We start from the raw sequence: 19,752 nt of genomic DNA, 5'->3' as shown, positions 1-19,752 counted from the left end.
ACTACTAGAGCTAATAAATGAGTACAGCAAAGTAGCAGGTTACAAGATCAACATTCAAAATCTGTAGTGTTTCTATACACTAGCAATGAACAAGCGGAGGGGGAAATCAAGAAATGAATCCCATTTACAATTGCAACTAAAAGAATAAAATACCTAGGAATAAATTTAACCAAAGAGACAAAAAACCTATATAAAGAAAACTACAGGGTGGGCCGCGGTGGCTCAGCGGGCAAAGCGCTTGCCTGCTATGCCGGAGGACCTCGGTTCGATCCCCGGCCCCAGCCCATGTAACAAAAAACGGAGAAACAGAATACAATAAAAAACAAGAAAATGTTTAAAAATGTTTCCCTTTCTTCCTTCCTTCCTTCCTTCTATCCTTCCTTCCTTCTCTCTGTCTTTCCTTAAAAAAAAAAAAAAAAAAAAAAGAAAACTACAAAAAACTGCTAAAAGAAATCATAGAAGACCTAAATAGATGGAAGGGCATACCGTGTTCATGGATTGGAAGACTAAATATAGTTAAGATGTCAATCCTACCTAAATTGATTTACAGATTCAATGCAATACCAATCAAAATCCCAACAACTTATTTTTCAGAAATAGAAAAACCAATAAGCAAATTTATCTGGAAGGGCAGGGTACCCCGAATTGCTAAAAACATCTTGAGGAAAAAAACGAAGCTGGAGGTCTTGTACTGCCGGACTTTAAGGCATATTATGAAGCCACAGTGGTCAAAACAGCATGGTATTGGCATAAAGATAGATATATCGACCAATGGAATCGAATAGAGTGCTCAGATATAGACCCTCTCATCTATGGACATTTGATCTTTGATAAGGCAGTCAAGTCAGTTCACCTGGGACAGAACAGTCTCTTCAATAAATGGTGCCTAGAGAACTGGATATCCATATGCAAAAGAATGAAAGAAGACCCATATCTCACACCCTACACAAAAGTTAACTCAAAATGGATCAAAGATCTAAACATTAGGTCTGAGACCATAAAACAGTTAGAGGAAAATGTAGGGAGATATTTTATGAATCTTACAATTGGAGGCAGTTTTATGGACCTTAAACCTAAAGCAAGAGCACTGAAGAAGGAAATAAATAAATGGGAACTCCTCAAAATTAAACACCTTTGTGCATCAAAGAACTTCATCAAGAAAGTAGAAAGACAGCCTACACAATGGGAAACAATATTTGGAAACGACATATCAGATAAAGGTCTAGTATCCAGAATTTATAAAGAGATTGTTCAACTCAACAACAAAAAGACAGCCAACCCAATTACAAAATGGGAAAAAGACTTGAACAGACACCTCTCAGAGGAGGAAATACAAATGGCCAAAAGCCACATGAAGAGATGCTCAATGTCCCTGGCCATTAGAGAAATGCAAATCAAAACCACAATGAGATATCATCTCACACCCACCAGAATGGCCATTATCAACAAAACAGAAAATGACAAGTGCTGGAGAGGATGCGGAGAAAGAGGCACACTTATCTACTGTTGGTGGGAATGTCAAATGGTGCAACCACTGTGGAAGGCAGTTTGGCGGTTCCTCAAAAAGCTGAATATAGAATTGCCATACGACCCAGCAATACCATTGCTGGGAATCTACTCAAATGAATTAAGGGCAAAGACACAAACGGACATTTGCACACTAATGTTTATAGCAGCGTTATTTACAATTGCAAAGAGATGCAAACAGCCAAAATGTCCATCAACAGACGAGTGGCTAAACAAACTGTGGTATATACATACGATGGAATATTATGCAGCTTTAAGACAGGATAAAATTATGAAGCATGTAATAACATGGATGGATCTAGAGAACATTATGCTGAGTGAGTCTAGCCAAAAACTAAAGGACAAATACTGTATGGTCCCAATGATGTGAATCGACATTCGAGAATAAACTTGGAATATATCATTGGTAACAGAGTTCAGCAGGAGTTAGAAACAGGGTAAGATAATGGGTAATTGGAGCTGAAGGGATACAGACTGTGCAACAGGACTAGATACAAAAACTCAAAAATGGACAGCACAATAATACCTAATTGTAAAGTAATCATGTTAAAACACTGAATGAAGCTGCATCCGAGCTATAGGTTTTTGTTTTGTTTTGTTTTGTTCTTACTATTATTACTTTTGTTTTTTTTTCTCTATATTAACATTCTATATCTTTTTCGGTTGTGTTGCTAGTTCTTCTAAACTGATGCAAATGTACTAAGAAATGATGATCATGCATCTATGTGATTATGTTAAGAATTACTGATTGCATATGTAGAATGGTATGATTTCTAAATGTTGGGTTAATTTCTTTTTTTCCGTTAATTAATAATAAAAAAATATGTAGAACCCTGAATCCACAGTAACAGTACTGCAGGAAGTCCATTGGCTGAATGTTCTGATAATTTACCTGGCACAGGTTGTCACCGAAAAATTAAGAATTAACAAATGATTATGATTACTGAATCATTCTATAGATTTTTTTTTCCTATTATGTTGTAGAATACCCAAAAGTCAATACCTAAAATTACTGAGACTTGCTGTATTGGGCTCAGCTCTGTTTATACTTACTATCATGATGTTCTTCTAGCTTAGTCCCAGCCCCTGTTTCTATTTGCTATCATAATGATAAGAACTCCGTCTCCCCTTGTGTGAATCCATAAAATCCATGAACTCCTTAGACCCAGAGTGACAGACTTCTGGGCTGTTATGCCATCTGCTTTCCTGCCTTGTGCTTAGCAATAAATTCTTTCTCTCTTTGAAACCCTGGTGTAATATATTGGCTGTTATTTGCATTGGAAAGAGAACCTCACTTTTATTTGGTATCAATTTGATGACTCTGGCAAGACAAGGTCCCGAAGAAGTAAGAAGTCCAATGGCCAGAAGTTCTGGAGCTTTGTCTCGACAGGTAAGCAAGGTAACCGAGGCTTTTGTTGCTGCTAGACTTTTAGTCTGGAGGCTTGGCAACTGGGTTTTCTTCTGCCCTGCTCGCACTTCAGGCCTTTGGTGCTTTAAATCTTCAACGAGAGAAACTGTTTCCAGTTCCAGGTCTGGACAACTGACTGGGAAAGTGGGTCACCAAGTAAAAGTGAATCAGGAAGTTTAATATGGAGGGTTGAGTCCCCTGGACCTGGGTTTTGAAGTCCTGTCTGGCTTCCAGAATGATCCGCCTTTGCTCTGACCTCTACACCTGTCTGTTTTCTGAATATCATTCTGTACAGAGTTTGAGATCCTGACATGTGTCTGTCTATTGGGTATACTCCTGAAAAATAAATACTCCAACAATTAATGAAATTAAGTAAGTGTTTAATGTCTAATTGTTAATTGCTGTATTACTTAAAAGCATAGTGACAAAGTTCTGTTTAAATGCTAGTTGGTATGTTACTGCATTTGCACTGTTCAGTTGTTCCTAATTGGTATAGACCATTGAAATTCACTAAAATGGGAAATTCTAATAGCATTGGGGCTGTAGTTTGAAAAACAGGATGGATTTCAGTTATAAGCCTATGGGGGAAAAATATATAGTTTATTTCTGTAGCACAGTCTGTCCTCAGTATGATTTAGAATTAGGAGAGAAATGGATCTATAGAAAAAAACACTGTATTGCAATTAGGTTCATTCTGTAAAAGGAAGCAAAATGGGATGTGATGTGGTATATTCAATCCTTTATTTGTCTCTCTCAAAAGTAAATGTTAAAAAAAAGTAACTGTTAATCAGAAAATATAAAATTTTACCTGAAAACATTAGTATTGAAAAGAAAAAGTCCTCCCTGATTCAGATCCAGAGGATTCAATAGAACCTTTATTAACTCCTTCGTCTGCTCCACCTCCACCCTATATTTGAGGGGCCATTAGATCAGGAAAGGAGGAAGCTCCCTTACCTCCTCCTCCTCCTCCTCCTCTGTATCTCCCTTTACTGAAGGTAAAAGAGCCTCCTCCTCCTCCTCCTCCTCCTCCTCATCTCCCTTTACTGAAGGTAAAAGAGCCAGAATTAGAAATAGTGTCCCCCTCCCATACCCACTAGGTTACTCAATTTGACCAGCACTGTTCTCTAACACCAGCGGCAGAGCCACTGGCAAAACTTCTTTCCCTCTGGTGATTCCTATAGAAGTAGATAAACAGAAGCCTCAGCGGATTTGTGTATGTACATACTCCATTCTCCACACTAGATTTATATAACTGGGGAAATAATCCCCACTCTATAGAGAAGACCCAAAGAAAATGGAAAGCTTAGTTACTTCAATATTAGTAACCTATAACCCAAACTGGGGTAATATTCAAGCATACCAGAAAAAAAATTAAAACGTAAGGCTCAAATTAGTAAGTTTTATATTTCTATGTTTCTGTTTTTGGTGTGTCTAACTATGTATTTGTGTCTGTCTGTTTGCTCAATGTTTACTTTCCTACCTCTGGATGGTAATACCCAATTAGTAAAATATATATATATATATATATATATATATATATATATATATATATATTTAAAAAGATCTAGTTGCTAATTTGAAGTGCTTAATAATAAATTAGTGTATGTTATGTATGTATATATACACACACACATATGCATGCACACAAACACACACATACCAGGTTTCAAGGTTTAATATTTGTAATTACTGTAAACAAACGTGGACATTGGAAAGAAACTGTGGCCCGAAGGCAGCAGAGGTCTGCCTCTAGAAACAGCCAAGACTTTTCCAATATTGGGGGGGGGGGGTCACATCTTTAGGCAAAATAGATCTAATAATCAGACACAATTAAAAGAAGGACAAAGGAGTGATACTAAGGTCACCTTATGGGTATTAAATCCCACTACCTTCACTTAATTAAATTCAACAGACCAGACCTCATTCTTTCCCTAACCTATCAGGACCTCTTAAACCTTGGTCAAATATGGATGAACCCACTAAGGTGGTTATGGGGGAAAGATTGGGTGCAGAAAGATGGAGGAGGTAAGGGCTTGTTTTGAAATTCTTTCTCCTGGGCCTGGAGAATAGAAATGACAGGCACAGAAGAAATATTATGAAATAGGACATGTTTGTGCTAAGAGAATTCCCCAATTCAAAATTATTTCCCCCCTAATAATACCTTCGCAACAGTAACTGCAATAAACATATCATTATTAAAACATAAATAGCCTTGGGATGGGGTAACTGAATAAGAGCTAATTGCCAAATTTCACTAAGTAAAGGAAAATGTCCTTGACACCTATGGAAAAGTATTCCTGGATTTGTGCTCAGGATAAATAAAAAAATTGTAGTATATTTTAAAGAGCCTGATTGTATGCTTCTTTTTTTTTTTTTTTTTTTTGCATGGGCAGGCACCAGGAATCAAACCTGGGTCGCTGGCATGGCATGCGAGAACTCTGCCACTGACCCACCATTGCATTGCCCAGTCAGTACACTTTTGAGGTTGTCTATAATTTTAAGATATTATGAAAACAAAGATTTTTTCAACCTCCAGTAGAAGTGGAAAAAAGTAAGTACAGCTGCAAAAATGTAGTGTCAAAGTCTAGTTCTATTCTGTTTTTATGACTTTTGAATTAAACTACAATTTTATTCTATTTGGATATGTTCTCACCAAATTTATACAAGTTCACTGATAAAATAAGCTTGTATTATATCTATTATTTTTGAGATGTAAGATATAATTTTGTGTTTAATGAAGTTAAATTATTATTTTAACAAACTTTATTTAAAAAATAATTATGTTTTGTAAGATGTTTAAGGATAGTATATTAGTTTGTTAACCTGCTGGAATGCAATATGCCAGAAACAGAATGACTTTTATAAAGGGAATTTATTACATTACCAGTTTATAGTTCTAAGCCTATAAAATGTCCAAACTAAGGCATCCAAGGAGAGATACCTTAATTCAAGAAAGGCCAATGGGTCTGGAACACCTCTGTCAGCTGGGAAGGCATGTGACTGGAGTCTACTGGTCCTTTGGCTTCTGGGTTCAAACAGCTTCCCTGGGGCATTTTCTTTCTGCATCTCTGAAGGTCTCTGGCTGTGTGAACTCCGAAGTTTTCTCCAAAATGTTTCCTCTTTTAAAAGACTCCAGTAAACTATCAGTACCCTACCTGAATGGGCAGAGTCACATCTCCATCTAATCAAAAGGCCACACCCACAATTGGGCACACTATATCTCCATGGAGATAATCTAATCAAAAGTTTCTGGCCTACAATGTTGAATAAGGATGAAAAGAAATGCCCACCCTGACAAGATTGAATCAGGATTAAAACATGGTTTTTCTGGGGTACATAATAGTTTCAAATCAACACAGAGAATATCAAAGATCTTGTTGTTGACTTAAGGTAGGTGTGTATATAAAGTATATAGGATGTGCTTTGTTAAAGATAGGTTTGTAATTTTGTCCTTCACATTGCATGGGACAAAGCCTGGGGAAATATGGAAATATGGAAGGTTGTACAAGTTTGTGGAAGTGAATTTTGTTTGTGGTAGTCAATGCTGACTAAAATTTGATAAGTAAGTCTACAGCAGTGTAGTTTTGCCCTAAAGTAAAATGGCTAGTTTTAATATGAAGTCAAGACTTGGATGGCTATGGAAAGTTGTAGAAGGTCTGTGAAAGTGAATTCTGTTTGTCATAGTCAATGCTGGCCAAAAATTTGTTTATAATATTTTTAAGAGCTTCTTTGTCCAGATGTTTATAATATTTTTAAGAGCTTCTATGTCCAGATGTGTATTCATACTAAAACTAAAACTAAACTAGAGTTTAGTTTTCTCTGCTAAAATAATGAAGATTGTTGTTCCGTACTTTTTTTTAAAAAACCAAATTTTTTACTGAGATATCTACAATATACTTTATTTAGGATATCTTATATTTAGGATATTTTTATTGAAATATGATATACAGGCCATCCAAAGTATATAATCAATGGCTCACAATATCATCACATAATTGTGTATTCATCACCATGACCATTTTTAGAACATTTGAATTACTGCAGAAAAAGAAATAAAGAGAAAAAAAGAAAAAAAAAAACCCATGCATCCCATACCCCTTGCCCCTCCTTTTCATTATCCATTACTATTTCAATCTACTCACTTTTTTAAATCCCCCCCAATTACTTATTTATTTTTTGTCCTTATTTTTTACTCATCTGTCCATAATCTGGATAAAGGGAGCATCAGCCACTTTTCACCTTTGTGGAAATAAAAGGTTTTCACAATCACATGGTCACGTTGTAAAAACTATATAGTTGTACAACGTCTTTAAGAATCAAGGCTACTGGAATACAGCTCAACAATTTTGGGTACTTCCCTCTAGCCATTCCAATATACCATAAACTAAAAAGGGATATCTTTATAATGCATAAGAATAACCTCCAGGGTAACCTCTTAACTCTGTGTGAAATCTCTCAGCCACTGACACTTTATTTTTTTCTCATTTCTCTCTTCCCCATTTGGTCAAGAAGGTTTTCTCAATCTCCTGATGCCAGGTCGTTGCTCATCCCCAGACCTGTCCCATATTGCCAGGGAGATTTATACCCCTGGGAGTCATGTCCCACGTAGCACGGAGGGCAGTGTGTTCACCTGCCAACTTGGCTTAGAGAGGCCACATCAGAGCAATGAAAGAGATTCTCTGGGGGTGTCTCTTAAGCATAGTTACAAGTAGGCTTAGCTTCTCTTTTGCAGGAATGAGTTTCATAGAGGCAAACCCCAAGATCAAAGGCTCAGCCTATTAAATTGGTTGGCCCCATTACTTGTCAGACTATCAGGAATTCCCCACGTGGGGAAGTTTAATATTTCCTCCTTGCCAGTCCCTCTAGGGGGCACTGCAAATACTTTTGTATTCTCTGCTAAAATTACTCTGGAATGTATTGGGGCATCACACTAAACTGTTCAAACCAACAAGATTTCAACCCTATTAAAAACCTCATGAAATTATGTTGACCAAATAAATTGACCATATAAGTTAAATTAGATAATGCCCTACTCAAAATATAAATTTTGTACCAAATGTAACATTTCTTTCTTTGGTCTCACATAGGAGTTGAAGTCTTAAAATATATAACATGTCATCCTTTACCCTGAATTCTGGTTTACCTTAGCCTTATCAAGATCAGCTTCATTAATTTCTCTAGTTGAAGTCTGATCACTTTTTCAACTTTTCTTTAACATTTGTACTATGGAGTAATGCTGACATTTATAGCTTCAAAGCTCTAACTCAGAGTTTCAAGCATTACACAAATACCTGAAGTTCCAGGGAATGATCAGGTCATACACAAATAGCTCAGCATCTCAGAATTTAGAAATAACAGTTCCAACTCTGGAATACATATGACTGCTCTAAAATCTCACAATCTATGAACCTTTACAATAGGCCTTAACCTGATAACCTATTATCTCAATTTCAATTCTCTGAGTTTGAATATTATAGTTAGTCCATTTGAGTGAAGCATGATCATATTTATCTTATTTTTTCTGACATTTCATTCAACATGCTATCTTCAAGATTCACTCACCTAGCTGCATGCTTCACAACTTCCATTCTTCTCAGTAGTCATTGTATGTATACACCACAGTTCCCCTTTCCATTCTTCAATCAGTGTACCCTTAGGCCACCTCCATCCCCACAAACACTGCCACCATAAACACCAGTGTGCAAATGTCCATTCCCGTCCCCACTCTCAGATCCTTCAAGTATACAACTAGCAGTAAGATTGCAGGATAACCTGGCAACCCCATCCCCAGCCTCCTGTAGAACCACCACACTGCCTTCCAGAGGGATTGCATGTTTGTCTGCTCTTAGTGAAAAGTTATAAAAAGTTTTTCTTAACTTTCTGAGTATTCAAGTAGAGTGATTATATGTCATATCAGAATAATATCTTTATTGATGTTTATGTTGACCATATCCATTTTAGAAGACAAGTCTTCTCACTTTTAAGGGAACAAAGTCTTTTTCTTGCTATCATATTTACTGCTATTTTATGTTTTGTTGTCATTTTGTTTAAATAAGGAATCAAATATTGTTCTGTAGCAAACTATTTTCCTGTTTAACAAAATGTTCAAACTTAACAATTTTTGACATTATACCCTCTCCAAATCAAACCTTAAAGGATATCTTTTTTTTTTTTTTTTGGTGTCCCTGGGTGGGCCCAAAAAACGATTATCTTTTTATTTCAATTTTACTGAAATTCACTGAACTAGTCTCAGCCCTGCTTATACTTACTATCACAATGGTTATTTTAGCCTCATTTTGGTCTTGTTTATACTTACTACTGTGATGGTTATTCTAGCCTCATCCCAGTCCCTGTTTCTACTTACTATTGTAATGGTAAGGATTCCATCTCCCATTGCTTGAATCTGTAAAATCCACGAACTTCTTAGACTTGGGGAGACAGACTTTTGGGTTGTTAGGCCATCTGCTTTGTGCTTAGCAACAAACTCTTCCTCTCTTTGAAACCCTGGTATAATAGATTGGCTGTTATGTGCATTGGGCAGAGAACTCCTTTTTTGTTTGGTATCAAGGCTACCTGTAAACTCTTTCCCAGGCCTAGGAGAACTACTCTACAACCCTTTACCTGGGAATGAGGTCTCTCAATTGAAGTTGTGCCTGGTATTGTAAAATAATAATAATAATAGTAATAATAATAACAAGAACAACAATAATAATAAATGAATTGCAGGATCTAGAATGAAATGGAATCTACCACATTTTATCTGTGAGATATTGGGCAGAGTACTTGACTACTCTGAACCTCAGCTTTTCATCGGTCAAATGGAAAAAATATCACTTGCCTCATTGCATGACTGTGAGGAAAAACCTAAGCCAGGTTCCTGGCCCATACCAGTCACTCAGAATAGATAGTCCCCAACCTCAGTCTTTGATCTTTCCTACTGGGGTACTGGCTGCCCAGATGCCCAGTAGGATCTGCCTGGTTTGGTGAGTTGGCCCAGTAAGGATGTTAAAAAAAAAACCACAAGTCATTCTTAACATTAATATCTGCACTCCTTTGAGATATCCTTCACTCACAGTGCTGCTTTTCAGACTTATTTGGGCCTGTGAGAACATGAAAAAAAAAAGAGAGAAAGGGAGGGAGACAGAGACAGAGAGACACAGTGATAGACACAAAATGTGAAGGAGATAGAAAGAGACAGAGAGAGAAAGAAAGAAAGCCTACAGGGCATCATTTCTATTGTTCTTTCCCACCAGATTTAGTCAGGGGTGTGACATCCTTCTTTGGATATAATTGAAGAAAGAACACCGTACTTCAGTTAGTACTTGATGTTGGTGACGGCCATGTTGCATGGTTTTCTACAGACTTTTTGCTAGGTGAAAGCATGTGATGAAGAAAGACATCGGTCAAAGATTTTCAGGCCCATGGCTCAGCAGTAAGGCAAGATGCAGTGGGGGGGTGGGGGGGGTGGCACAGGTCAGCATGCATATTAAATGACTTCTCTCTAGGGTTCATTATGGAGTCTGTTATCTCTGAAGATGTTTATTTTTGTTGTATTGGCTGAAGCCTTTCCCTGTAACAAAACTGACAGTTTACTGAAGTGAAAAATGAGACTTGTATAAGGAAATGTCTAAGGCTATCTCATGGACTGCAAAAATAGAAATACAGTGACCTTTCTTTCAGGAAGGTGCTAGAACAGCAAACTGCAAATCCATTGGGACATTGCTCCGCATGTCTGCTGGATTCCTCTCTTCCCCTGCGCGGTCCCCAACCTGGTAGAACATGCTCGTTAGACTTTCCTGATTTTACAGGTTATGGTTCTAACCAGTTCCCAAGCAGGGCTGTCTAGGTCACAAATCCCAATTCCTGGTTTGGGTGGTGTCCACCCTGGGCCAATGAGCTATGTGCAGGCAGGGGAAAGGAGCCACATAGTGCAGATGTGCCTTCTGGAGCCCATCCCAGTAAATTTGGAGGCAGTTCTCAGAGAAAGGGAGGCTCACTGTGAGCAAGGAAAACACCCTCAGTACAATATATGACCAAAGACGGGAGACCAATGTAGGCTGGGTACCTATACTACATAAAGAAAGCAAAAATAGCCACAGATAAACAGATATAATTGAAGTGACATAACTAATGACCGAGAAGGATGAACAGAACAGAGGCCCAGCTTCCAGATGCATGAAGAGAGAGAAAAAGAAGTAGGACTTGATGGCAGTAAGGAAAATGGGACGAAGAGAATTCTTAGGTATGATACTGGCAGTTGAGGCGCATGATAGTGTTACTAGAAGAGAGGGAGAAAGGGGAAAGAAAGGGCAGCCAGGGACACTGCCTTGCTCCTTAGAATTCTAAATGGGACCCCTGTCTCTTATCTCCCATATTCTTTCTTAACTAAAGAAAAGGATTTTTAAAAAGATAAATGGTGATGGCAGAAATGATAGTAATAATAGCTTCTACTTACTAAAGGCCTATTATACCCAAACTGTTTCATGTAATTTACCTTTAATTCTCATAACAACTTTTGAGGCAAACATTGTTATCCCCATTTTACAGGCAAGGAAAATGAGTTTCAGCACAGTAAAGTGTCAGGCCCCAAGTCAGACAACCAAGTCCCAGGCCTGCCCAATTGCCACCCACCCACTGCTTGTCCTTTGCAAACTGTCTTAGCTTCCTATGGCTGCTGAAACAAATTACCACAGAGATAGCAGCTGAAAACAGCACAACTTTACTGTCTTTCAGTTCTGCAGGCCAGCGTCCTAAATTCAAAGTGTCAGCAGGGCTATGTTCCTTCTGGAGCCTCTAAGGGACATCTGTTTCCTTGTCTTCTCTATCTACTAGAGGCTGCCTGCATCCCTTGACCAAAGATCCCTTTCTCCATCTTCAAAGCCACCAACTTGGCTATGTTCAAATCTCTGACTCTACTTCTAATGTCTTATCTCCTCCTCATTCTGACCCTCCCTGCCTCACTCTGATAAGGACACCCATGATTCCACTGGACCCTTCTGCAAAGTCCTTTTTACCATGTAAAGAACTGTGTTCACAGGTTCTGGACATGGACATGTGTGCTGGTTTGAAATGATGTATGTATCCTAGAAAAGCCATGTTTTAATCCTAATCCCATTTTGTAAAGGCAGCCGTTTCTTCTAATCCCTATTCAGCATTGCATGCTTGAAACTGTAATTAGATCATCTCCCTGGGGATGTGATTTAATTTTATTAAACTGGATTAGATGGAGGCATGTCTCCACCCATTTGGGTGTGTCTTGATCAGTTTCTGAAGTCCTATAAATAAGGAAACACTTTAGAAAGTGAGAGAGATTTCTGAGAGAGCAGAGAATGACCTAGCCACAAGAAGTAGAGTCCACCAGCCAGCGACCTTTGGAGATGAAGAAGGAAAATGCCTCCCGGGGAGCTTCATGAAACAGGAAGTCAGGAGAAGAAGCTAGCAGATGAAGCCATGTTTGTCATGTGCCCTTCCACATGAGAGAGGAACCCTGACCGTGTTTGCCATGTGCCGTGTCACTTGAGAGAGAAACCCTAACTTCATCATCCTTCTTGAACCAAGTTATCTTTCTCTGGATGTCTTTGATTGGACATTTCTATAGACTTGTTTTAATTGGGACATTATCTTGGCCTTAGAACTGTAAACTAGCAACTTAAAAAATTCCCCTTTTTAAAAGCCATTCATTTTTGGTATATTGCATTCGGGCAGCTAGCAAATTAGAACAACATCTTTGAAGGCCACTCTTCTCCCACCACAGGAGCTGCGTCTGTCTCATTGGCAGCTATATCTATGGAAAGTGCTCAAGAAAGATTTGTCAAATCGATGGATGATGAGTATTTAACTAGCTTAACTAAAAATCTCATTCCTCTGCTTATATTTGTTTTCATTTAATTCTAGTTTTTGATAGCTCTGTCTTAAGGTATGATTCGAACAGAGGGCCCATCTCTTTGGCTGAGCAATCTGTTGCTCCAACCTGCCCCAAATGAAAAAATAAGAAAGTCCTTGACACTTACCTGGGCCTGTCATCTAGGGTCGAGTGGGGCTCTGGGTTGCAAATAAATTCTTAAAAGTGCAGACTGAGTGTCAGTGCCCTTCAGTGGCGAGGCTTTCAGAAATTGCAGAGGCCACAAACCTGTTTGACAGGGAAGAAGAGCTTTTGGTGAATCAACACTGCCACACAGTGAAAAGCATAGTTTCTATGAATCCCAAGATTCATTAAGCACTAAAATAAAAGAGTCCCTAAAAATGTTTAATATAGATGCTTGGGGGTGACAAAATCTCTGAGGCCTTCATAGTTTAACATAGTGAGCAGGTTAACTAGTTTTAAGTCTTATCAGTCTTGGGAGAAGACCTGGTACTGATATATATGAAATTGTTTCACAATGCACTGATTTTAGGGTTGGATGAAACAAGGCAGGAAAGACAACCTTTGGGATGTTATGTCTTCCATTTGCCAGAGATTTAAGACCAGAGAGAAAAAAGTGTACTTGTAATGAAAGGATATATTAGAAAGTACAAAGGGAGGACTTTTGAGGAAAATATGGTGAAAAGACTTGCAAACAAAGGCAGAGGTCTTTAAGGCAGATAATGGAACAAGAAAATTTCATATATAAAATTTCATATGAATAGAAATATATTGTTTTATCTGTATACATAAAACAAAAAAATTTTAATATAGAATTATAAAGTAGAGCCCAAAATATAGCCAGTGGATGTATTTGATCTGAAGTAGTTGTGTTTGAATTAGTTGTCAATATTTAAAAACCCAAAGATTTTATATCAATTTCTGTTTTATGTCTTTCCTTGAAAAAAAATCGGAACATCTTGCACAACTGGGTCCACAATTGTGTTGAAACAGTCAGTGAATCTGGGAGGCAGCTGCCCACTGGGAAGGGTCAGGTGGTTTCCATTTTGAGCCTTGCCCCACTGAGTAGGGGTCGGCCACCCTCTGGACATTTGATTCCAAGCTGCCCCCAGGGCCAGTCCCACCTGAAGAATTCTGGCTGTTTAAAATAGAAATTGTTTGGTGGGCAAATACATTTTCTCTTACCTTGCATAAAGGGAAAAAATGTGTTTAACAAGCTTACACTTTGATGTACTATAATATTGTACAAAGTTAAGGCAAAATGAGGGCAAGACCAAGGGCAGGAACAATGTCTGCTCCTTTACAGCTGAATCGCCCAGGCCAGCATAGCACTGATACCCACAAATACAGAATGAGTGAACGGATGAATGAAGGAATGAAGGAAAGTATAATGTGGCATGCACTGACTGATCAAGACATTCAGAGGAAAAAGAGAAAAAGCGTGACTGAGAGCACAGGGCTTAAGAAAGAACAGCACAGAAACGCAAGACTTTTTCATGAATGCCACTGATTTGGGAGCAGAAGCAGGTAGAGAGATGAGAGAATTGGGTGATAATCATGATAAAGAACAATGTCAGGGGAAGAGGGTGAATCTCTTCTTCCTGAGACAGTGAGAATGCAGAAACGTGTGAAGCTCTTACTCGGAGATGAAATACTTAAAGAGAGAAGGAGAATAAAAAGAAAAGGTTATACGCAAGCTTCAGTGAGACATACATAAGCTTCAGTTAGACATTGCTACCTACCATAACTTGCCAACCCCCCATCAAAACCATCCCTGCCATGCCGATCCTAAAGAACACCTAGGGCATTATATAAGATTCTACAAAGGTTCTATGCACCAGGGTAACTTTCCAGAAACCTACCAATTCCAGAGGGGTCCCTGGACTAGGTAAGTCCTGAAATGCAGAGCGACCAGCCTCTCTAGAACATCAACTAGTTCCATCCCCCTATCCCATATTACTGACAGCTTTTCCAACATGCAAAAATTATAACGGGCATAGCCCAAATACCCCTAAAGAGTGGGAGAAAGATCAAAGGTGATGGTGGAGTTATACAGAGAAGGTAGGGTTTAACAAACAAGTATAATTGCTGAATCACGATACTGTTATTTCTTTAAGTCTCCAGAATCTTGGAAGAGTTAGGAGGAAAAACCTAAAATTGTGGAATTGTAACTCATGCCAAACTCTGAAATCTGTTCTACAACTAATTGTTGCAATGTGCTTGGAAATTTATTGCTTTTTGTATATATGTTATTTTTCACAAAAAAAAGGAAGAAAAAGTATTTTTTCTAGCCTCCAGTGTTTTGGAGCAGTTAGAAGGAAAAATCTGAAATAGTGGAATTGTAGCCCATAACAAACTCTGAAATCTGTCCTGTAACTACTTGTTACTTTTTTTTTCTTTTCTTTGTATATATGCTATATTTAGCAGTTAAAAAACTTTTTTAAAAAGAGAAAAAAGAAAAGGAGAAAACTGCTTACTAAGGAACTGTGGCAAATAATAAAATTTAGTATATTAAGGAGGAATTTAGTATATTCAAGAGGGCTGTATAGAGAAAAGGAAATATAAATAAGTAAAATTATTCCACAAATGCCTGAGATGAAAAATGTCTTTTGTAATAAAATAAAAATTACACTGAGCATCTCCAGTAATGAAGACATGTAAATGTCTTTCTTGGATCATTTAGAAATGAGCTCCCAGGAGGCAAGAGGCTGGTGGAATGAGCTTTGAATAGACTCTGTGATTAAGGCCCCCTCTTTATAGAGAAACTGAAGCAGAGGCTAAACCAATGGAGCACAGTGTGTGCCTTCTGGCAGGTCTGGGTTAGGGTCCCAACCCCTGGTCCAATTTCAAATTCCCCAGGAAATTTTTCTAACCAGGCTTCATTATGTGCATAGGGGGAGAATGGTGGTGGGGGAGAGGGGTGACTTGTCAGAAGACACAGGTAGAGACTACTTTTTCTGTTTCTAAGAGGCAGGTCTCGCCACCTGTGAATTCATCAGCAATGGAGATATCGTTGTGTTTGCCATCCCTCTGAATCCCATGTGGGCTGTGTGCTTAGAGCTGAGGGGTCATGGGGAGCCTGGGGACTTCAGCATCTATCTTGGCATCTGACTTGGCACTTGCTTTGCTGAGTGATAACTATGATCGCACCCTTATTTGTTGAGGTGTGTTTTGGGGACCAAGGAAAGAGTGCTGCTTTGCAAACTCCAACTCATCACTGCTGCTTCTCCAAGGACCCATTTCCATGTACTGGGTAAGTACATGTCTTTTTGAACTCAGCGGGATCAGAGGGCAAAATTCCAAAGAGAAATAAAAATGATGATTGTCAGGAAGGTGAAAAAGAATTCTTGAGGTCAGCTGCAGTGAACCTCTTCATGTCCTGAGCATGACACCCATTTTGTAACAGGTTTGTCAAATCCTGAGCTTTCGCTATAAGCCTCATAACTAACCTCAGTGACTGAGAGAATTAAGGAACTGCCCTGAAGGTGAAGGCCTTGGACAGCTGTGCATCTTAATCACAAAAAGAACCCTGGACTCACATAGAGTCTCTTTTGGAACCCAGGATGCCCTGAAAGACTGGATTGAGTGGGCAGAGACCCGGTGGATCAGTTCTAAAGGATGTTGGCTTTAGAACAGGCAGCATAAAGCAAGAGTGTCTTGCTCATTTTTCCTCAAATATTTAAGACATTATTTATTGAATACCTATTATGTATCAGGAAATCTCTGGGCATTCATTTGGGGAGAAATTAGCCCTGTGAAAATTTTCCTGACTTTTGTTTCCGTCTGCTCTAGATGGGAAAATCCTTTCTGCTCCCACATTGTAATGGTAACAACTGATAGAGCCTGGTTTGAGAGTCTGGCCACTTTGTCCAAAGTGAGGATAGAGACTTCATGGAACAGGGTTTGGTTATTTTAAATGTTCACTTGAACAATTATTGCGCACCCACTCTGTCCCCAAAGGTGTGCTAGGTATTAGGGATGTAAGGGTGAATATAAATGGATAAAAGTCCTGCACTCAGAGAGCTAATCCTCTACTGAGAGTGGGGGGAGGAAGATAAAATAAAGAGTGATGCTCAGAATTCGGATTCTGATATGCCCTTGGAGAGCTTACTAAGACAGGTACCCGGGTTCCATACACAGACTGATTCAGTAGCCTGTGGTGGGGCCAGAAAGGTTACATTTCTAACAGTGTCAGATGATGCTACTCAAGGTGTTGCTTGAATAACTCATAGAACTCCAAGGTCACAACCATCCATAAGAAGAAAGATCTAGTAACTGGTGTGTCCCACAAGTGTGATTACCAGGATTAGTTTAACAAGCTCTCTGGGTAATACTTTTGCAATTTGAGAAGCCCTGCTACAGCCACAGAAAAAATGTGAATTCTTGGTCCCACCCCATTAAGAGAGTTTCCCAACTTATAGGAGTGGAACGGTATTAACCAATATAGAAATTATAAGAACACAAAACAGTTTTCATTTAAATATGGAGAAACCACGGTGTTGCTGTTTTAAGATCTTGAAGGAATGAAATACTGATGAGTAGTGATTTTTGTAGTTTAAAGTAGTTTAAAAATTATAAAGTTTTGTGAGAGGGAGTTTTCACTTTGTCTGTAGGAACATACATAAGGTAAATCCCTTCTGGAGTGTAGTAAGGATCAAAAGCCTTTAGAATAATGCTTTTAACTTGGTAGTTTTTCTTTTTGAAATTCATCTTAATGAACTACCACTGGTGTACATAAATACATATTTTTTACTTTTTTTTTTAAATAATCTTTTATTTTGAGATAATTTCAGACTGACAAGGAGTTGTAATAAATAATATAGTGAGATTTTTTTGGTCTTTACCCAGTTTCCCCCAATGCTACCATCCTGCAAAGCTATAGAACAATATCATAAATAGGATTTTGACATTGACACAATCCACAGACCTTATTCTTATTCAAGTATTACCTGTGTTCATTTGTGGTTGGTGTGTGTATTTAGTCCTATGGAATTTTATCATGTATAGGTTTGTGTTTCCACTGCCATCGAGATATAGAACAGTTCTATCACCACAAGATCCTTTATGTTGTCTTTTTAGAACCTCATCTACCTCCTGATATGCATAAATATTCAGCTTAATGATGTTCCTTGTGGTAATCCTTTTTAATACTAAAAAATGGAAATAACCTCAATATTTACAAAAAGGATATTGATGACCTAAATTATGATATAGTCATGAAACAAAACAAATACAACGTAACCTTTAAGTGAGTATGGTAGCAGGATAACAGTGGTCAATGACTTGGAAAGATGTTTGTGATGTATTATGTTGAAATAACCTTTCAAGTGTGGTTCAAAGTCTAGAACCCATGTCTATCCATATATCCATATTTTTTTTTGTTTTAAGTATGTCTATAAGCATAGAATAAAAATAATAGAAGGCGATACATTAAAATATTAGCAATGGTCTATGTTATAAATAAGGAATATTTTTATTTTCTTCTTTTGTAATTTTTCATATTTTCTAAAAGTTCTGTAATGACAATGAATTAGTTTTGTAGTAAGAATAAAAGAAGATATTTTAAAATAAAAGAAACAATGCATTCATTTCCATTCAAATGTGGTTTTTAAAATGTAGAAACTGGTATGTGATGCTACTTTGATTATTAATCCACAGCCCACCACCAAATGTCAAGTTACTTAAAGCAAGCCTTATATTTGTGAGATGTTTGCAAGCCAGGAGCTTGTAACTATGAGAGGGAGGTTAGTTCAGCCTGGGGAAATGACAAGTAACAGAACAGAAAAGTTCTGACATCACGTGTGGTGACAAGAAGCCCATAGAGCTGGCTGTCCTCAGGAGCCCGAGCAGGGCACTACTGAGAGAAACTCAGATGATAATGGCAAAGACCCAGAGCAAAAGTAAAACACATGTAAAGAATTTCAACTTAATGAGAGATGCAAATTCAAACCAGATGGAAATTGAAGCAGAAATGTGACATATTCAAACCAATATTTAGGGAAAGAGACACTGGCTGTTTTGTGTGATGTGAATGGGAGATGGGGGCAGTGAGGAGGCGGGAAAGGAGTGCAGGGGTGCCAACCTTTCTGGTATGGGTTCAAATGTGCTAGAACTTGCCCTGTGAACTTCGGTTGATGTACCTGTGCTCTGTCCTGCTAGTCAGGATTAGTTGTAAACTGAGTGACTTCTTGAGAGAAGAAAACTAAAAGCAGCAAAAAGAAACTGTCTAGAAAGCAGGGACCAGGAGGCTGGATGAGCTCATCCTCACCAATGAGGGGAGGTTAGGATGAAGCACAGCTTTGGGGAGCTGAGCAGGAGGCAGGGGAGAAGGGCTCTGTTCTCAGGACACCTGCCTGGATTTCAGGGGCTTCCGGTTATCAGTCTAGCCTGGAATAAAAGTAAGGCCTGGAGAACCCAGGTAGGAAAACCTGCTTCCTGGTGGCCAGGCTGCTGAGGTGGGAACACAGGAAAACCCAGGGCTGAGGCTGCAGCGGCCCATAACCGCCCAGCTCGCGAATCATGTGAGAATCTGAATTGAGTCAGGAGGCTGGAGATCGAAACACACGTGCCTAATCTTGTTTTAGTTCCTTGGTATTTTCTTCATTGTTGTGCAAAACCACACAATATGGGAGTTAAAGGAGCAGAAAAGAGTTGTGCAGAAGGGCTGCAGTCCAATGGAGATGTTTGAGAGATCTCCAGAGTAGAGGTGATGGGAAGCTTTCCTTTTTGTTTCATCTCAACAAGCACAAGAATATAATCCTGGAGCAGGGAAAGAGTTATGGAAATGGATAGGAAAAGGCAGCCCCATGAAGTGAAAGGAAAAATCAGGAATAACAAATACATTTTAGATGGTTGTCAAACAACTGCACTAGACAATGTGAAATGGCCAAACATGACCTTATTCAGGGATGTTAAAGGAGGGGAGACAAAATGGAACGCAACTCTGTTGAAAAAG

The 19,752-nt window shown here is 38.5% G+C and overlaps 1 protein-coding gene across 5 annotated transcripts in view; it reads right to left on the bottom strand.

The window, feature by feature from the left end:
- LMLN (leishmanolysin like peptidase) overlaps positions 1–19,752 on the bottom strand; it is a 271,959-nt gene that overhangs the window by 103,278 nt on the left and 148,929 nt on the right. For 4 of the 5 annotated variants that reach the window (XR_013158484.1, XR_013158486.1, XR_013158485.1 and 1 more), the window contains exon 17: positions 12,946–13,064. Coding sequence is in view for 1 of the 5 variants with exons in the window: in XM_077118062.1 (XP_076974177.1) it covers positions 12,955–13,064 (110 nt within the window). In the remaining 4 variants the exon portion in view is untranslated. Of the gene's footprint in view, positions 1–12,945; positions 13,065–19,752 lie in introns of those variants that run through there. The other variant, XR_013158487.1, reaches the window with a different exon arrangement.

The sequence above is a fragment of the Tamandua tetradactyla genome, chromosome 10 (genome assembly GCF_023851605.1).
Source record: "Tamandua tetradactyla isolate mTamTet1 chromosome 10, mTamTet1.pri, whole genome shotgun sequence".
NCBI lineage: Eukaryota > Metazoa > Chordata > Mammalia > Pilosa > Myrmecophagidae > Tamandua > Tamandua tetradactyla.
Note: the sequence above shows the minus strand (reverse complement) of the source record. Positions and strands in the feature narration are given on the sequence as shown.